Here is a 17,307-nt window from a genome sequence, read left to right as displayed (position 1 = left end):
AGAGGATGGCAAATGTAAACAGGGAAATCAGCAAGCGGAACTCTCGGGATATCACATTCTGTATTTATATCACAGGTTCTGACTGCGGCCCCACATGCTGCATACAAGCAAAATGCTGTCACAAAGAAAACACTAATACCGTACCTTCTTTTTGCAGTCAGCACTCACAAGTTGACTATTGTCAACAATATCTAAAAAAAGAAAAACTATTTTTAGTACAGTAGACTAGGCACAATGCCACTAATGTGCTAATCTTCTATTTTGGGTACTTACTGTGGCAGGTTGGGCACCGTTTCCCATTGTGACCAAACCGGGTCAGAGTCATATCGAAATCTGAAATAACCTTAAATAGGAAAACAATGAAACAGAGAGAAGGAAAGGATTACCAAGTGAAATCCGTGTATGCTCAGAAAAACATCACACACTCAAATTTCTCTCAATGTAATTTGAGAGAATTCTACGTTTTAAATCCAGGTTGTATTGTTTTTTTAATTATTTTCTATATTGATGAAAGGATCAAATCACAAAATAGAGAGCAGTTTACGAAGGAGAGAAGAGAGAGAAACTAAAAGAGGGTGGGAAAGAGGCAAGCAGTTTAAAGAACGAAAGAAAAAGGAAAGGAACAAAGTAACAAAGAAACATAAGGGGAAACTCAATATGAAGAAAAGAAGAAATAAAGACATGTCAATCTATACAAAGGGTTAGTGGGTCATACACAAAAGCAGAAAGAAATGTTGTAGGGTGTTGGGGAAATGTTAGCATTAGTAAAATGGTTAGATGAGTTAAGAACCTGCCTCAGACATCTTTGTGCTGCTTGCAGGATACAGGGCTGAGGTGGGGCCAAGCCTGGTTTGCATATGGCCTTTCCCCTTTCTGTTATGGCTTGGCAGGCAAAGAACGATGGTCTGGAGGGTTGTCCGGAGCGATGCCAGAGGTTAAGATGAATTCTAAACCTTCCAGCCATCACCTCTTGTTTTGCTACAGGGTTGAATCCCTGGAGGGCAAACCTGTCACTTTATCTTTCCAAAGGCAATAAAATAAGTACCATTAATGTGGGCAATATTAACCCATAATATTACAGCACTTAGAAGCATAAGGAATCTTCCAAGAAGTTTTACATAGAAAAATACGAAGGAATCTTGATGTAAAAAAAGAGATCTAAAAAATTAAGCACTCAACCTAAGGACTGTGAAAACCAAAGGAATTTGTCCGTTAGATTAAAAAAAGGCAGCCTCATTAAGAGTTTGGCAGATTTGTATGATGTAAATCCCCCATACCTGATTACCGTTACTACCACTCCATTTTTCTTTTGGTAAATCCGACATATTTCTAGTGGCAGGAAGACAGCATTCTACAGGCCCATCAGACTCTATTGGGGTTTGAAGGGTTTACTGCCATTGCTAATATCCAGCCAAGTGCTGAAGGTATTTCCTCCAATTCACCTTCAAACTTGGGATATGATGGCAAGTGGTAAAAATGTCTGCAAATCTTTTACCACAACACTTTTCAGTAGGCCCATTGACTTTCACTTCTGCACAATGTGTGATCTATGAACCAAATCAATGATTTTGTTAAAGGAGAAATTAAAGCAGATTCAATGAGACAATGAAGGCGACATCCTCAGGTCGCATCCATATTTTCAGGCTCTTCCCCACTGTTTGAAGAGACAAACTGTTGGGTAACATAAGCCGAGCTTCAGACTGTTTAGTATTACTTGTCCATGCTCTATTCCATCTGCAGTACTAATGTCACCAACAAGACATTTCTGGTCAAATTCTCCTGTGCCAGAACTGTTGATGAACTTCCAAGTTTCCATCTGTAAATAGGCAAATACTGGCCTCATGCTCAATGTTAAAAATTGAATTTCCTCAAGTCCCTCCTTTGCCACCCAGTACACATTATTCAATTAAACAATGATCTGATGTAAAGGCACCTTAACCTAAAACTGCGTCTGCTCTCAGAGACTGCCTACTTTGTAAGTCATTTCCGTTTGAAATGACACCATGTTCTTCAATAAATACAAATTCAAATAAATCAAATTAGTTCTGTCTGGAATGGCAGCTTGAAAAACCGGATGCAACAAATGCATTCGAACACTGGGGTGGGTCATCAGCCAATCAGGTAGCTAGAACAGCAGGCGAGAATAGTCATTTTCCACTCGCTGCTTCCAGCCAACCGAGGGCCCCAAATGTATTGTGGGTAGGCAAAAGGGAGATGCTCCCTGTTGGCTCCCCACTCCCTCACTCCCCCCAAATCAATCCAATTCCCTTCCCCATGCCTTGCTCGATCCCTCTCCACCTACCTGCTGGATTGGAGACTTGTGCAATGGTCCCGGTGCTCCTCCCATCTCCCTTCTGCTGCCATAGACATGGAAAAAGTTCATTTTCCATATGGCTGCTGCCATCTTTTTTTTTTCCTTCCTCAGGAGATTGGCTGCAGAAGCAGCAAATCTACAGAGCGAAGAAAGAAAAAATGTGCCCCACGGATAAACCCTGGGGCGCAAATGGCTTTCACGATCCCGGTCTGGGGGGGACGGACATGGCCGGTAACGGCCCACAGCCCAAGCTGAGACCCGAGCGTTCGGACTGCGGATATGTTACCAGCCATGTCCACCCCCCGCCGGAGTTGTGAAAGCCATGGTCCTGTTGCACGACAAAAAACGTCAGTACTATTATTTAGTTCATTTTAACCACCCGTTATTGGTACTATATACATGCGTCATCCTCAGGAAGCAACCCATTTATCTTGCCTTGGTAGATCCTAAAGCCGCTTCAACACTGTTCCCCGCTCATGTTTTTAGAGGACCCTGGAGAGCCTTGCTATACTTACCCCTCTCATATATGCTTATCCTGCTGCTTTAGTCCAATATCCATGCCTGAGTTAGGGGTAACAAGCCCATAGGCCCCAGTGAAACGTTTAACAACATTGGGGTTTGACAAGAATGTGTTTTGGTGACCCTACTCTTCTTGCTGTTTATTAATGATCTAATGACAATGCTTCTGGAGCTCCTGGCAGATGCCCCACACATGGGAGGGCAGAACATGGCTACACTCTTTCACGCCAATGATGCGATTCTTTTATCTAAAGCCCTGATAAGTTTACAGCTCCAACTATCAATATTGCACAGGCTGCTTGGAGACAAGGGGCCAAAACTTATCAAAACAAAGATTCTCGTCTGCCATCCACCCCAGATACAGGAAGCATTTAAACCTTTCATTTTACCTGGTGGGTAAAAAAGGTCGAGACTGTGGAGTTCTTTGATCACTTAGGCATCAGGATAGATGCAATCCTTCCATGGAAACCACTAGTCAAGCTGTATGTAGATTGGGTCATAGAGGTGAAGTGATGCTAAAATTCTCTAAACAATTAGAGGACAGACTAAAATCTAGTGCCCTCAAAGTCTATAAAAGGCAAGCACTTCGGCTACAATAGATGGGTTATACGGACATAAACCAGATCCAGTTTTGAAATCGATAGATGCTTTACTTATTAGCCCAGCAGTTCATTGCTCTACCCTCAGTGGGAGAATATTGGAGGATGTACAGTGTGAGAACGATAAACCAGATCCAAGATTGCCAAGATCTTAATTAACCTTTTAGAGTCTGCAGATTCTTCTGTGCTACCATTGTTCAAATATGTTGTTCAAATTGCATCTTTCTGATTTGTAGTCTCACCCACAACATATGAGTCCTCTTTCTAACACATTTAATGAAGGCATTTGATCAATGGGTTGACTGAGATACGTTGTTTGTTGGCAAAGGGCAGTCTGGTCATGGAATACCTACGTATGAAACAATCTAATGCTTTGAGCCCTACATTCATAGGTGGGTCCTTACTGCTTTTATTAAAACTACGCCTGGGGATCACACCGGTTGGCCATTTTTCTTATAAATGGGCACCTAGTCTACCAAAGAAATGCCATTATTGCAAAACAATTAATTAAATCATTTTGCATTTAATAAAGCACTAAGTTCTTGTTTGTTAAAGCCACTTCTCTTACAAGAAGGTATAAGGAATGTTTGTACTGCATTAGATTTCTGCAAAAAATCCAGTGATCAATTGAAATAAAGCTTGATACTCAGTTACATGAAAGGTGCCTGCAACAAGAAAAAAACATTAACTTAGGCCAACCAATGAACAAAAAAAGGCTTCCATTTTCGCTTTATTCTGTAAACAACTTGGTCTAATTTGACGAAACCAGGGTTTATCTTTCAGCATTATGATTATGTATCGAGTAATTTTTATTTTATCTACTGATTATAATGTTTCTATTCATGTTCATGATTTTGTACATTGTTGATTCTGATTGAAATAACAGCTGCAGCCATGGCAGAATGGAAAGTGGGCCCGAAGTTGTGAAAATTCTGTCACCAGACATTCTGAGTGGCACCAATTTGTGGCCACGTTTCGACAGTCTGTGGTTGGCATGAGAAACAAGATGGGGGTACTCTGCACTTTTTAAGAACATTGCTACACTGTTTATCCCTGTGTCTTTCACTGCGTGAGCTTTGCGTACATTGCGTCCTCTGCTTCTGTACTAAATATCCTACAATATAACAAAACAAGGAAGACCGTACAACTTAAGAAGCATAGATAAGCCTACTAAGACTATCACTACAAAGAATGATAGTAATAATAATAACACAAAGCCTACTGGGGCTGTATGCATGGCTGATAGCCATATTGCAAGCCTGATTAATACAAAGGAACGTTTGGATTCCACAGCTACACGTGGCAAAATGACAGCTTTCTTTCCAGCTGCGCCTAATGTCGAACCAAAAGATGGCGCGACTATGGGAGATAAAGTGGGTCCCTTGCAGGGCTGTCCATTACAAAGAAGTACCTTGAGTTCTCCGCCTCCCACTGACAACAACTCATTGTTAAACTTATGTTATAGTTTACAAATAGAAGCCTACGACATAGCATCAGATGAAGCCAAGGCAGATCAGTATGCTCCCATTTCTAATATAATAGTTTGCAACTTGTCTGAAACTCCGGTTCTAGAGAAATTGGTAGAGTCTCACTTTAGCCTCACCGTTGATTGCACGCTAAAAAGTGAAGAAACCGACAGGAAGAAACACAGCAAAACTAACAATCTCATACTGTTGTTGAAGGCTGTACTAGCACTTTGCATGGAAATACTGAAAGAATTAAAAAATAATCAGGTGCTTTTGAAATCGATAGATGCTTTCCTTATCAGCCCTGCACTTCATTGCTCTACCCTCGGTGGGAGAATATTGGAGGGTGTACAGTGCGAGAAAGATTTAGTGCATTACCATCCGGATGAGAACAGAAACATTCATTATTCCCTGCCTCCTTCCACTAAGGACGAAGTATGGTTGGAGGCTGCTGAATGTTACTTGCCATTCATCTCCCCTATAGGTGACAATGAGGATGACCTAGAGCAGGATCCTCTTTCAAGGGTGGTAGAAGATCACCCTAAAAGAAAGCGCCTTAGGAGAAAGAATAAATGCAAAAATAAATCTAGCTGTCCCTACAAAAAGAATAGAAGCAGACAGACAAATGAGGGTTCCTTGACTTCCCAACACTGCACACGCATGTCTTGTTTATCGACAAAAAGTAAATACGAGGTCTTTAAAAACAAAACTGTGCAGAAGAAACGAAGTAAGAGGAAAACTGAGAATTCTTTTTAAAAAATGATTGAATAAAGGAACCCCAGATAATTTGGACGTGGCAGCAAATAATGATGAACGAGAATTTGTATTGGTAGTAATCCTGGATCAATCTTCAGCACCCTCCATGATGTGGTCTACGGTTGACGGCAATCCTGAAGTGAATGTGGAGGATAATACACTTATGATTGGTCAGGAGGGGATGGAGCCCCCTGAAATGCCTATGGTAAATAAACCTGTGAATAAACTGCAACAAGACACTGTTAATGTGGTCTGGAAGAAGCAACATAAAAGTGACCAAAGAGCTCTTTGTCACACCTGAAAGCACCTTTTAAAACGGTCTACATCACCAAGTCTCCTCCATATGATCCCCCAATCGAGAGACATTAAGTGGAATTGGTGGGACTACCTGGTTCACTAAATTATGCAAATTGGTCATGCTTGCACCTTTTCAACACATTTTCCTCGGATGTCATTTCCTTTGCTCCACATTTCTTAAAAATGGGTTTCCTAATTGAATATGGCTTCATTTACACCGTGACAATTGAAGAAAGATTGCCAATACATTTTAACTTTACAGCTCATTAAAACTATAACTAATAACGGGGCTATTCTCAATCTTCCAGCAACGAAGCAAACAGCGGAAGAATGGACATGGTTACCCTCAGCCCTGGTGAATTTGAACAAATGAATTAACTTAGGCACCAAAACTCTGAGCTCAACCAATTAAATGTGACAGAGTGTTTCCCAATAAATCTCATAAAACACATTAATTGCTGGGAGAGAAATGGCTGAATTATATGCATAGACGTGGTTTGTATTATTTGAAGAACGGAGTAATCAGGGCCTGGGCAAGTATACTTTGGATAACGGGGCAGCGCGTACACAAATAGATTTTAAATAGGTGATCCTACTCTTATTTATGTCCCTAATCTTTGAAGTGACCAATCAATTTTAAATCTAAACATAAAGGGGATCATTCATAGAATTTTGCGCACAAGTGGCGCACGCGGCTGGCGCACAGTGTGTGCGTGCGAATGTCTGCGCCAGCCGCGTGTGCTAAAATCCATTTCCGCGCACAGCGTATTCATGGATTTTAGCCTCCCAAACCAGCCGTGGCGCAGAGTGGCGCAGCGACCCTGCAGCAGCGCCAGTTACGCCCCCAAGAATGCCCCTAGCGCAAGGAAAAGCCATCAAAATCCCCAATCCAGCGCCAAGGGCTGCGCTAACCCTGGACCAGTTTACAGGGCTGTCAAACAGCAAACGCCAAGCAGGGAACGGGTATTACTGGGGTTCGCAGGAAGTTCCACACGCAAAAGGCCCTGTGCGAGTGGTGTACATGGATAACTGGGTTTCGTGTGAAGTCTCACACGCGATTTGAGCAGGGTACGTGTATTTCAGGGGTGCGCGGGAAGTTTCACACGCGATTGGCCCTGTGCGAGTGGGGTACGTGGATAACTGGGATGCGTGGGAAGTCTCACACGCGATTTGAGCAGGGTACGTGTATTTCAGGGGTGCGCGGGAAGTTTCAAACGCGATTGGCCCTGTGCGAGTGGGGTACCTGGATAACTGGGGTGTGCGGGAAGTTCCACACGCGATTTTGCTGTCAGAGTGGTGTACGTGAATTTCGGGGGTGCGCGGGGAGTCCTACACGTGAATTGGCAGTGTGGGTCCTCCCAGGTGTTCCCTCTACACCCTCCACGGCCCCTGCAGGCAGCCCACACCACAGGGGACTACCCTGCACCCCTGGTCATGTCCCGCAGGCAGCCCATCTACCATGGCCATGCCCCCCAGCCAAGCCACATGTCAGCTTGCACTACTGATCACCCACTCATGTCCCCCTGCACCCCATCCCCCAGCAGTGCGGGGCACCTGCCAGCAGGCCCCCACTCATGTCCCCCTGCACCCCCACCAGTCAGGGGCACCTGCCAGAAGGCCCCCACTCATGTCCCACTCATGTCCCCCTGCACCTCCACCCCCCAGCAGTGCGGGGCACCTGCCATCAGGCCCCCACTCATGTCCCCCTGCACCCCCACCCCCCAGCAGTGCGGGGCACCTGCCATCAGGCCCCCACTCATGTCCCCCTGCACCCCCACCCCCCAGCAGTCAGGGGCACCTGCCAGCAGGCCCCCACTCATGTCCCCCTGCACCCCCACCCCCCAGCAGTCAGGGGCACCTGCCATCAGGCTGCCATCAGGCCCCCACTCATGTCCCCCTGCACCCCCACCCCCCAGCAGTGCGGGGCACCTGCCAGCAGGCCCCCCACTCATGTCCCCTGCACCCCCACCCCCTAGCAGTGCGGGGCACCTGCCATCAGGCCCCCACTCATGTCCCCCTGCACCCCCACCCCCCAGCAGTCAGGGGCACCTGCCAGCAGGCCCCCACTCATGTCCCCCTGCACCCCCACCCCCCAGCAGTCAGGGGCACCTGCCAGCAGGCCCCCACTCATGTCCCCCTGCACCCCACCCCCCAGAAGTCAGGGGCACCTGCCATCAGGCCCCCACTCATGTACCCCTGCACCCCCACCCCCCCCAGCAGTGCGGGGCACCTGCCAGCAGGCCCCCACTCATGTTCCCCTGCACCCCCCAGCAGTGCGGGGCACCTGCCAGCAGGCCCCCACTCATGTCCCCCTGAACCCCCACCCCCCAGCAGTGTGTGGCACCTGCCAGCAGGCCCCCACTCATGTCCCCCTGCACCCCCAGCAGTGCGGGGCACCTGCCAGCAGGCCCCCACTCATGTCCCCCTGCACCCCACCCCCCAGCAGTGCGGGTCACCTGCCAGCAGGCCCCCACTCATGTCCCCCTGCACCCCCACCCCCCAGCAGTGCAGGGAACCTGCCATCAGGCTCCCACTCATGTCCCCCTGCACCCGCACCCCCCAGCAGTGCGGGGCACCTGCCAGCAGGCCCCCACTCATGTCCCACTCATGTCCCCTCTACACGAAATAAAGATACACAATCATGGCCCACTTCTACACCAAAAAATACCACATCACGCCACCCCATTCTTGAGATGCAATGATTTCCCAATCCACCCCACACTGACATGCCTATCTCAAGACACAAACCAAAATTCAACTATGTACATCAACACATGTCCATCACACACATACACTGGTTGGCATTGCTTGTGTAAACCCACAATTTCACATGCATCAACCCAATGAGCAAATCCCACACATGGAACTAAAATATTAAAATGTATTATGTACATAAATAAATAAATGAAAGCATACCAAAATATCAAACATGAAATGAAAAGCATGTGAAAAAGATGAGTGAATGAAAATGATAAGCAATGCAAAAAAGTTTGAAAGAAAAACAGTCCCAACTCTCCCTCCACCAACGCAAATCCAAAAAAAGGTAAAAAAAAGATATCAATTGTTTCATGTTCATAATGAAAAATAAAAATGCTAAATCAATCCATAGTCCAACTATTTACAATACATTGTCCTGAAAAAAAAAACATTACTCCATGTCCATAATGAAGAAAAAAATCCAAATGAATCCATGATGTAACTATATACAATCCATTGTCCAAAATAAAAATCCAATAATCCGTGTGCAAAAATCCCAAAAATAAATCAATCCATTATCCGACGATGTAAAGGGTCCATGAGCCCAACAAAACAAATGAAACCTACCTAAGAAACTACCTAAAAATATAACTATATACAAATGTGTGTGGCATTGTCCATTGACCACAAATAAAAGGAAAACGAAAAGGAAAACTAACTCTAAAAACTATTTACAATGGCAGCGGGCTAGTCCGACGGCTCACTTTTGGATGTCCCGGGCCAGGGCATCATCAAACTCCTGCTCAATGTCCTGGAGGAGGTCCTCTTCCATGGCCTCGAGGGTTCGCAGGGACGACGACATGTTCTCCTCCAACTCCCTGCGAATTGCCTCAAGGCACTCGGCCCGCTTCAGGGCCCTCCGCATGGAGTTCTCCGCCCTGACCATCGTGAGCCATGCCTCTTCTGACCACTGCCGCTCCGCATCTATAGCATGACCTAACCGCGGCCACACGGAAGACACTTCCAGTCCTGGGTCCTCCTGCCCTCTGGCCGATGCCTGCCCCTCCGATGACGAAGGCCCCGAGCCATCATGGCTCCCACCTTGTTGCTGCTGCTGTGCCTCTGCCATGGCTCTTGCTGCCTGCACATCCTCCTCCGGCTGGGGTGCAGTTGTTGATGTGGCCACCCCTGCTGGACGTCCGACTCCCGACTGTGGCAGGGATGTGTCCTCCACTAGCCTGGCCGCAGGGTCAGAGGTAGATCCACAGGGTACCCAGGTGATACATGGGTGGGAAGATGGCATGGAGTATGACTGGCGCATAGGAGGTTCAGTTGAGGAGGGGGTCGCAACAAAGTCCAGCAAACGGAGGAATCCGGCCCTGGTGAGCTGTCCCAGTAGGCCAATGCAGTCATCGAGCCATTCGAGATGACGTGCAGTCTCCTCATGAAAAGACTGCAGGTCACCTCGCATGGCCCGTTGACGCAATGCCACCCCACCCAGGACAGGCTCAACCCGGTCCCGGATAGCCACGTCCGCAGGGAGAGGGAGGCCAGTTGTTGTAATCGGATCCCCTGCCTGAAAACGGGTCTGGTCGTAGGCATCCCTGCTGGTGCGGGATGATGCAGTCACAGGATCGGGGACAGGATTACACACAGGCACCTCTGCGGTGCCCTGTGCTGCCTCATGTCCCTGCCCTTGCACTGCACCACTAGCACCAGTGGAATCCCCACCTCCAGACCCCGTGTCTGTCCCTTGCACGGCCTCCTCCTCCACCAAACCCCCCACCAACCTGGATGACTCCGTGCCATCTTCCTCCGTCGGACCCTGTGGGGTCTCAGCTGCCCCTTCTGCTGCCGAGGAGTCCAACTCCGACCCCCGCCTCTTGGACCTTCCCTCGGCAGCTGCGACCTGGGACGCGGCACCGGACTCCTCACTCCCCGACAAGATGACAACCTGGGAGGGGAGCCGGGCCTTGCGTCTCCGGCTGGCGGGACGATCCCTGCCGCTATGCTCCACAGCACCCTCTCCGCCCTCCTCTTCAGTTGAAGCTGCAGACAGGGAGAGATAAAACACAGGCATCAGGGCACTGTACAATGGACTGATACACACATGACAGTTGCACATGAGTGGTATTGTTTAACTTCAGACACGGCATCACACTCCACGACACATGTCATTTTAACTCACACACATTAACATTTCAACAGCAATACTGCACCAGGCAGCACCATCCATACACATACAACAGCATGAACAGCCAAAGGTGAGCCTGACATCACATGAAACACAAGGAGTGCACTAGACATGCACACACACCACCACACTTACATGCATGTCTACATCTCCTCCAAATGTTGCAGTGATGACATCGCCATACATGTCACATCTGCCATTCATCCTTCTACATATCAGTGTCACGTGCATCCATGTTGCATCACAGTAGCACACTTGTCAGATACACATACATGCACATGTACACAGTGCAGATAGATGCATTATGAACCACCATCCATACCACAACCATGCCAATGTACATACACAGAAATTCAAACATGTGTGCTCCCACACCTGCATTTGCCCAGCATGCTTACCAACACATACACCATCAATGTGTCTCACAACTGTGAGGACTCACATGTGGCAGCCTCACGCCCATATTCATATACATCCCTACATGGCCCTACATAAACACATGTGCAACCTGCACACTACTGGCACACCACGACACGCACAGCGTACTATCACCATGCATGTACACTTACCGCTCGACTCCAGACAGGTCTGCCTCTCAAGGATCTGGACGTAGAGCGCTGGGCATATGCGTTCCAGGACCCTTATTTGATGGTTCGACAGCTGACCCCGGCGCCCCTTGGCATCCGCTGCCTTAGCGAGGCGCCGGGCCTTGTTGAGGGTCCTGGACCTGAAGTCCTCCCAGCGCTTCTTGACATGATGTAAGTAGCGGATTGCCACCCCCTCAGCGTTGATGGCAGTCACGATGTCCATCCAGATCCTGGTCCGTCCTTCATTGTCGGCGCGCAAACTTCCAAAGAGGGCATCATACTGCCCCAGGACTTGCTCCACCAGGACACCAACTTCGGTGGCAGTGAAGCTGGTGGCCCTCTGCCTCTCTGGCTGGGGGTTGCCAGTGCTGCCAGATGGTGTTGTGCTGGACATGGCAACCCCATAGGCAGGAGTGGGTGGGCAACTGGGTCCTGGGGCTGGGCTGTGGAGTGATGGAATCCCAGTCGGGAGTCTTCGGTTCCAGCAGGGGTGGTCACAGCAACCACACCCCTGGCTGACGTGCAGGCCTCAAATGGCAGGGCACGTGGGCAGCAGGCAGTCAGGCAGCAGCAGATGGCAGGTGGGAGCGTGCTCGGGGCTCTGGGGGGGGGGGGGCAGTAATTCGGCCTTCTGGGCAGGAGCGTGGTCTTCCGTGTGTTTTCACGTGTCCAACTTGATAAGAAATTGCACGTCAGCGTGTAATTCGAGGAACGCAATTTCTTTGGACCAAAGGCCCTTAGCGCGTAAGTTACATTACGCGCGCAGGCGTTTCCCTCATAGCACGTGATGACAGAGCACACGTGGAAAAACTGCACGTCCGAGTGTCATCGCGTGTAATTGGAGGAAAGGGCCCGCGTACACGCGTATCTGACGTGTACGTGTGGGCCGGTTTAAAAGCTACATGTAGGATGCCATTTCCTTGTACGTGCTTTTCGTGGAGAGCGAGTGGGTGAAATCTGTACTTCTTGTCGGTTTACTTCACAGCGTTTCTAGTTCGTACTCCGTTACCTCCGACAGCTCTTTTCTGATTTTTGGTTGGGCCCGTTTCCTCAAACAGACTTCACTTCTCCTTTTGTCTTGTCTCCTCAGACAGCGTACAATTCTTCTTTTGGCGGGGGTGTTGCCAACGCGCACACACGCGTATTTTTCACGTTATTTTTCCAGGCAGACGGTGAGTTCTGCACGTACTTAGCAACTGTGCTTGCCCCGTGTGTCGCGTTCCCCTTCAGAGGTCATTGTAGGCTGCATGTATTACGCGTACGCTTATTTTTGTGTTTCTGGGTGCCACAGCATAGTGCGGGTTCATTTTTTCACGCACGTGGTCTACGAGGGGTTGCGTGCACGTTAAGTTTTAATTTTGGGCTGCCTGTGCGTTGCGTGACCCGTCATCTTCCCCCAGGGGTCACAGACAGCCTTGTTAGAGCACTAGGGTACGAATTCCATCTAGTACCCTACCCCTTTGACCCCCAATTGCCCAGGACAATAGTTTACTGCAACTCCCATACGCACAACAACATCAGTGCCATGGTTGGGAGGCAAAGGTGGCCGACCTTCAAAAGGTGGGCGTGGTGGGCGCGGTTGGGGACGTGGCCGGGATTTGCAGGGTGCCCCTATGTCCCCATGTGTGGAGGAACAATCAGGGACACCCATGCCCCCCCCCATGGTTGAGGGAAACGTGTCCGACACCATCCCAGCTCAGCCCCTGTTGGACCAGCCCATTGTGGCACCTGACCTGGCACAGGATGACTCCCAGGCTGACTTCCAGGTCAGCAAGTCTAGGCCAAGTGTGGCGGTGCAAGTTGTTGTCACCAAGCCACGTGGATCTGGGGCAGCTATGTCATCTGCTGCCCCAAGTATGCAGGGTGGGGAGGCTGCAGGGGCAGCTGCAGCTCCATCCGACCCAGCTCTGACTCTCCCAGCCAGGACAGTGTCGGTCCAGGTCCATCAAACTGACGTTCCCCCTGCCACCATTACCCTGCAACCAATGCCTGCACCAAGACCTATGGTCATTGTGCATTCCCACACTCCTACTACCCAGTCCACCGGTGCTTCTGCCCCTACTGACCAGAGCGGCGTAAGACACTATGGCTCTGCTCCACCTTTAAAGAAGAGGAAGAAGGGTGCTCTGGCACGGCAGGCTGAGACCCCAGACACGGCTACATACTCCGGCACGTCAAGGAAGCCTTGCTTCAATGACGCAGAACTTGATGCACTTGTGTCCTATGTGTCGGCACGTAGCCACGAAATGCTGGTGACTGCAGGGTCCAAGACCACAACTGGTCAACGTAAGGCACAATGGCAGATCATCGCCGACCGCATAAGTGCCCTTGGATTTGTGAGGCGCACAGCTGATGATTGCTACAAGCGGTGGAATGACCTGAAACGCAGACCAAAGAACAAGCTGGCCTCAAATCATGCCGCTACTCTGGTGACTGGTGGTGGGTCTCCACAAGAGGACAACAAACTCACTGAACAGGAGTCTGTTGCTGGGGCCTTCGTCACAGAGGAACAGATCCAAGGCGTGGGAGAACTACCTGATATGATGCATTGTCCGGTGAGTGCCCATGCATGTGTGTGTGATCCATGTGTATGCTGTTTGGGTGACGGGTTCAGATCGAGTGCCAGGTGAGGGGGTGTGCACCTGAGTGGTATGGGTCACCCATGTGCTTCCTCCTATACATTCACGTGCCTTGGATTTGGGTACGACTGTATCCCTTCTGGCCACAGTTGCCTATTAAGCCCACATTTATGCACCGTACCTTGAACTGTTGTCGTGCAACTACATTGGTCTGATTTAGTAAGTCTTCATTCATGCTGATTGTTTGCACTCTCCCCTTTTTGCAAGACAATTTTATGCCCTATTGCGATATATGTGACATGCTTCAGTCATTGTTTACAGGCCACACTGGGGCACTATTACCTGGTTATGTTAATGATTACACCATTCATGCTGATGGAGTATTGGCCTGCATAAAAATTATTATAAGGGGCTGTTTGCATGTGGAGCATGACAGATGTTTCCTGTGACGTCAAAGTGACCAACCATTGATCAGCCCAGAATGACAGTATTTTTGGACACTGGATGTGTTTCTGTGTGTGGCACACGCATATTTTGAAAGATTATTCAGCATTAATCTTCTCATCATGTCGATGTCACATGGATGTGTGAGAGTACTCAATCACTGACATATTGCTGTAGTTTAGTACTTTACCGTGCCTATGCTACATGACATCTGTGTGCTGCCATGTGTCGTGTATTGGACATGCCACTCAAAGCCTGATGTGTGATGCCAGTGTTACCCAACATGCTACAAATGTGTACAAATGTGTTGCTTTTCCATATTGCTCTCCCCAGTGTCTGCCTTTTTGACTCCACTTCCAACTATTTGACAGTGCATGCATGGCAGGGTTATAGTCATGTGGGACATGTGTTGATCATGTACTGGATCTGTGGCTTGTCACGGCCTATGTGTGTGCTATGGTGCTCATGCCCGTTTCCATTTGTTGTTTTTCATGTTTTTGCAGGTGATGACACACTTGACGCTGTTGAGGTTGAGGAGATGGTGCACCCAGGAGGAATCTCTGGCACGACCGGGCACCAGTGGGGGACGTGGTGTGGTGGTGGGTGAGAACCCGATGTTACTGCAGACCATACTCTCCAGGGGTGTCTCTGGGTGCACCTCCCCAGACGTCTATTCGGGTGCTGAATCGGGTGATGAGACTTATGTGCCGTCGCAGGTAAGTGTTTCTGGCAGGGATTCTGTTCTGTCCAACCCACCTGCACCAGGGGCAGAACCCTCTATGGGGATGTCAGTGTTGGTAGGTGCGCCTTTGGCGGTTACGGATGCAGGGTCACACTTCACAGCATCTGATCCTGTTCCTGGGCCAGCAGATCAGAGGGGGAATGCAGTCCTGCAGCCTCAGGCAGTGCCAGCACAGCAAGGTGCAGATCGCCTTGCCCCAAACAGGTGTGGTGCCCGTCGACGCGGTGGCCGTGCGCCACCAGGCAATACAGTATGGGAAAACTCCATGTATGGTATTGCAACCCAGCAGGCAGCATCAGTAGAAATGATGGCTCAGGCAATGGAGAGGGTGGCCACTTCCATTCTGCCCCCTGAAAGGCAGATGGAGCAACAACAGCAGGCAACAGACTCCATTTGCCATTCACATAGGGAAGACATGTTGGCGTCCAACAGGGACCGATGGGGGCACTGGAGACTGCGCCAATCGATATCAATAGAGTCCCAGGCCCACAGGGAAGCCCTGAGGGAAGAACTACATACCCTCAGGCTGACTCTGGCTGACCTTGAGGCTTCCATTAATTTTAGGGCAGAACAGCAGCTGGAGCGGCTCACACGTTCGCTCTCAGCTGAGATGCAGGCAACACGTGAGGAGATCCGGGCATCACGCGAGGCCATGCATGCAGAAATGCAGGCAACCCGTGAGGTGCTGCATGGGGATCTCCGCACATTAATCCTCCAGAAACAGACCTTCCAGACCCGCATGCTTGCTGCCATGGAGGACCATACCCGGGCTTTGCGTGGGCTGCCTCCCATAGTGCCACCACCCCGATGCAGCAGCAGAGGCTGGGGAGCGCGACGGCAGTTCTCCCACAATGGCATAGCCGTGCAGGCCATGAGCCCAAGGACGTTTTTTTTTTTTTCCCGCAACATCCACGCAGGTGGGTGTTGGTATGCATTCTGTCCTCGAACCTCCTGGGTGGCCTCCCCCATCCCCCCTGTCCCCCACATGCCCACATGGCCATTTTTGATTTATTTATTTATTTTTAACTTTACAGTGTGTTGCCTTGTGTGGCTCCCGTGGGCATCCACTGTATTCCGGCTGGGCACATGCAGGCTTGTCCTGAGTTTGGGTTAGATGCTTGGGTTCGTGAGACACACACCCCTCCTGCTTCCAGTTACCATGGGCTTGCAAAGTGTGTGCCCAAGTGACAGTGAATCACACAGTGACGTTGGGCTCCCATGAGCTGTGTGGGCAGTCTGTAGTCAATGCTGTGTAGACATTCCTAGTGGATATTATTGTTGTTTTATACACTGCATGGTGTATTAATATGTGCTTGTGCATCCATGTCTTCCTCCTAATTTGCAGGTTCCTTCCTCATGTCTTCACAAGGCCGTCTACTTTGCAGATGGAGTTCATGTTGTATGCAGTACACAGAGACATTTACGTGGCAGTAACACTGTACAGTTGGAAGGGGTCGATGTGCTGGCGTATTCAGGTTGCAAGACTTGCACTACTTTGATTTTGTACTGTCATATTTTGCCACTGTTTCATCCCGTGTTTCTGTATGGTGTTGCTGGTATTTGTTCATGTGTGCTGTTTCTTATTGATTACTGGGAGCATTTTGTCTGTGGCCCGTTTCCATTTGGGACAGTGCACTTTGTGACACTTGTGTCATGTGTTGTGCTTTCATTTGGTTGCTTTCACATTGCATGACATGCCATAGGATGTTGGGTAGCTGAGATGGGGAGGGGTTGGGTGACATGGCACTATTTGTATGTTGTATTTTGCAAGGGGGTAGTCATTCATGCAGCATGAATGTGTCTTTTTATCACACATCATTGGTTGTGTTTAAGTAGGTATGGATGCACACAATGTAGCACTTCCAGGTGACCAGTCTCAGGCTGGTATGGTAGTGACAGTTGACTGTCCCTTATGTCATCATCATCGATTGTCAGCTGGTATGTGCCAGGGCTGTGTGCACTCCGCAGGGGTGCGATTTTAGGAGAAGTCATTAGCCACCAGCTGCGTACGGGCTGCCTCACCACGTGCACTTCCCCTCCCATGCGCAGCGGGCATGCATGTGGTTGGGGATGTGGGGGCGCCACCATGTCCACCGGCAGGCCCCGGCGTGTT

The 17,307-nt window shown here is 49.4% G+C and overlaps 1 protein-coding gene across 1 annotated transcript in view; it reads right to left on the bottom strand.

Annotated features, from left to right (window-relative positions):
* Nucleotides 1–17,307, bottom strand: part of NT5C3B (5'-nucleotidase, cytosolic IIIB) — a 197,050-nt gene that overhangs the window by 105,834 nt on the left and 73,909 nt on the right. Inside the window, exons 3-4 of the mRNA XM_069634503.1 lie at nt 274–343; nt 145–191 (exon numbers count right to left, since the gene is read on the bottom strand). Coding sequence (XP_069490604.1) covers nt 145–191; nt 274–343 — 117 coding nt within the window. The remainder of the gene's footprint in view (nt 1–144; nt 192–273; nt 344–17,307) is intronic.

The sequence above is a fragment of the Ambystoma mexicanum genome, chromosome 13, assembly GCF_040938575.1.
Source record: "Ambystoma mexicanum isolate Mex_15411 chromosome 13, UKY_AmexF1_1, whole genome shotgun sequence".
Classification (NCBI taxonomy): Eukaryota; Metazoa; Chordata; class Amphibia; order Caudata; family Ambystomatidae; genus Ambystoma; species Ambystoma mexicanum.
This window is presented reverse-complemented; position numbering and strand designations above follow the sequence as displayed.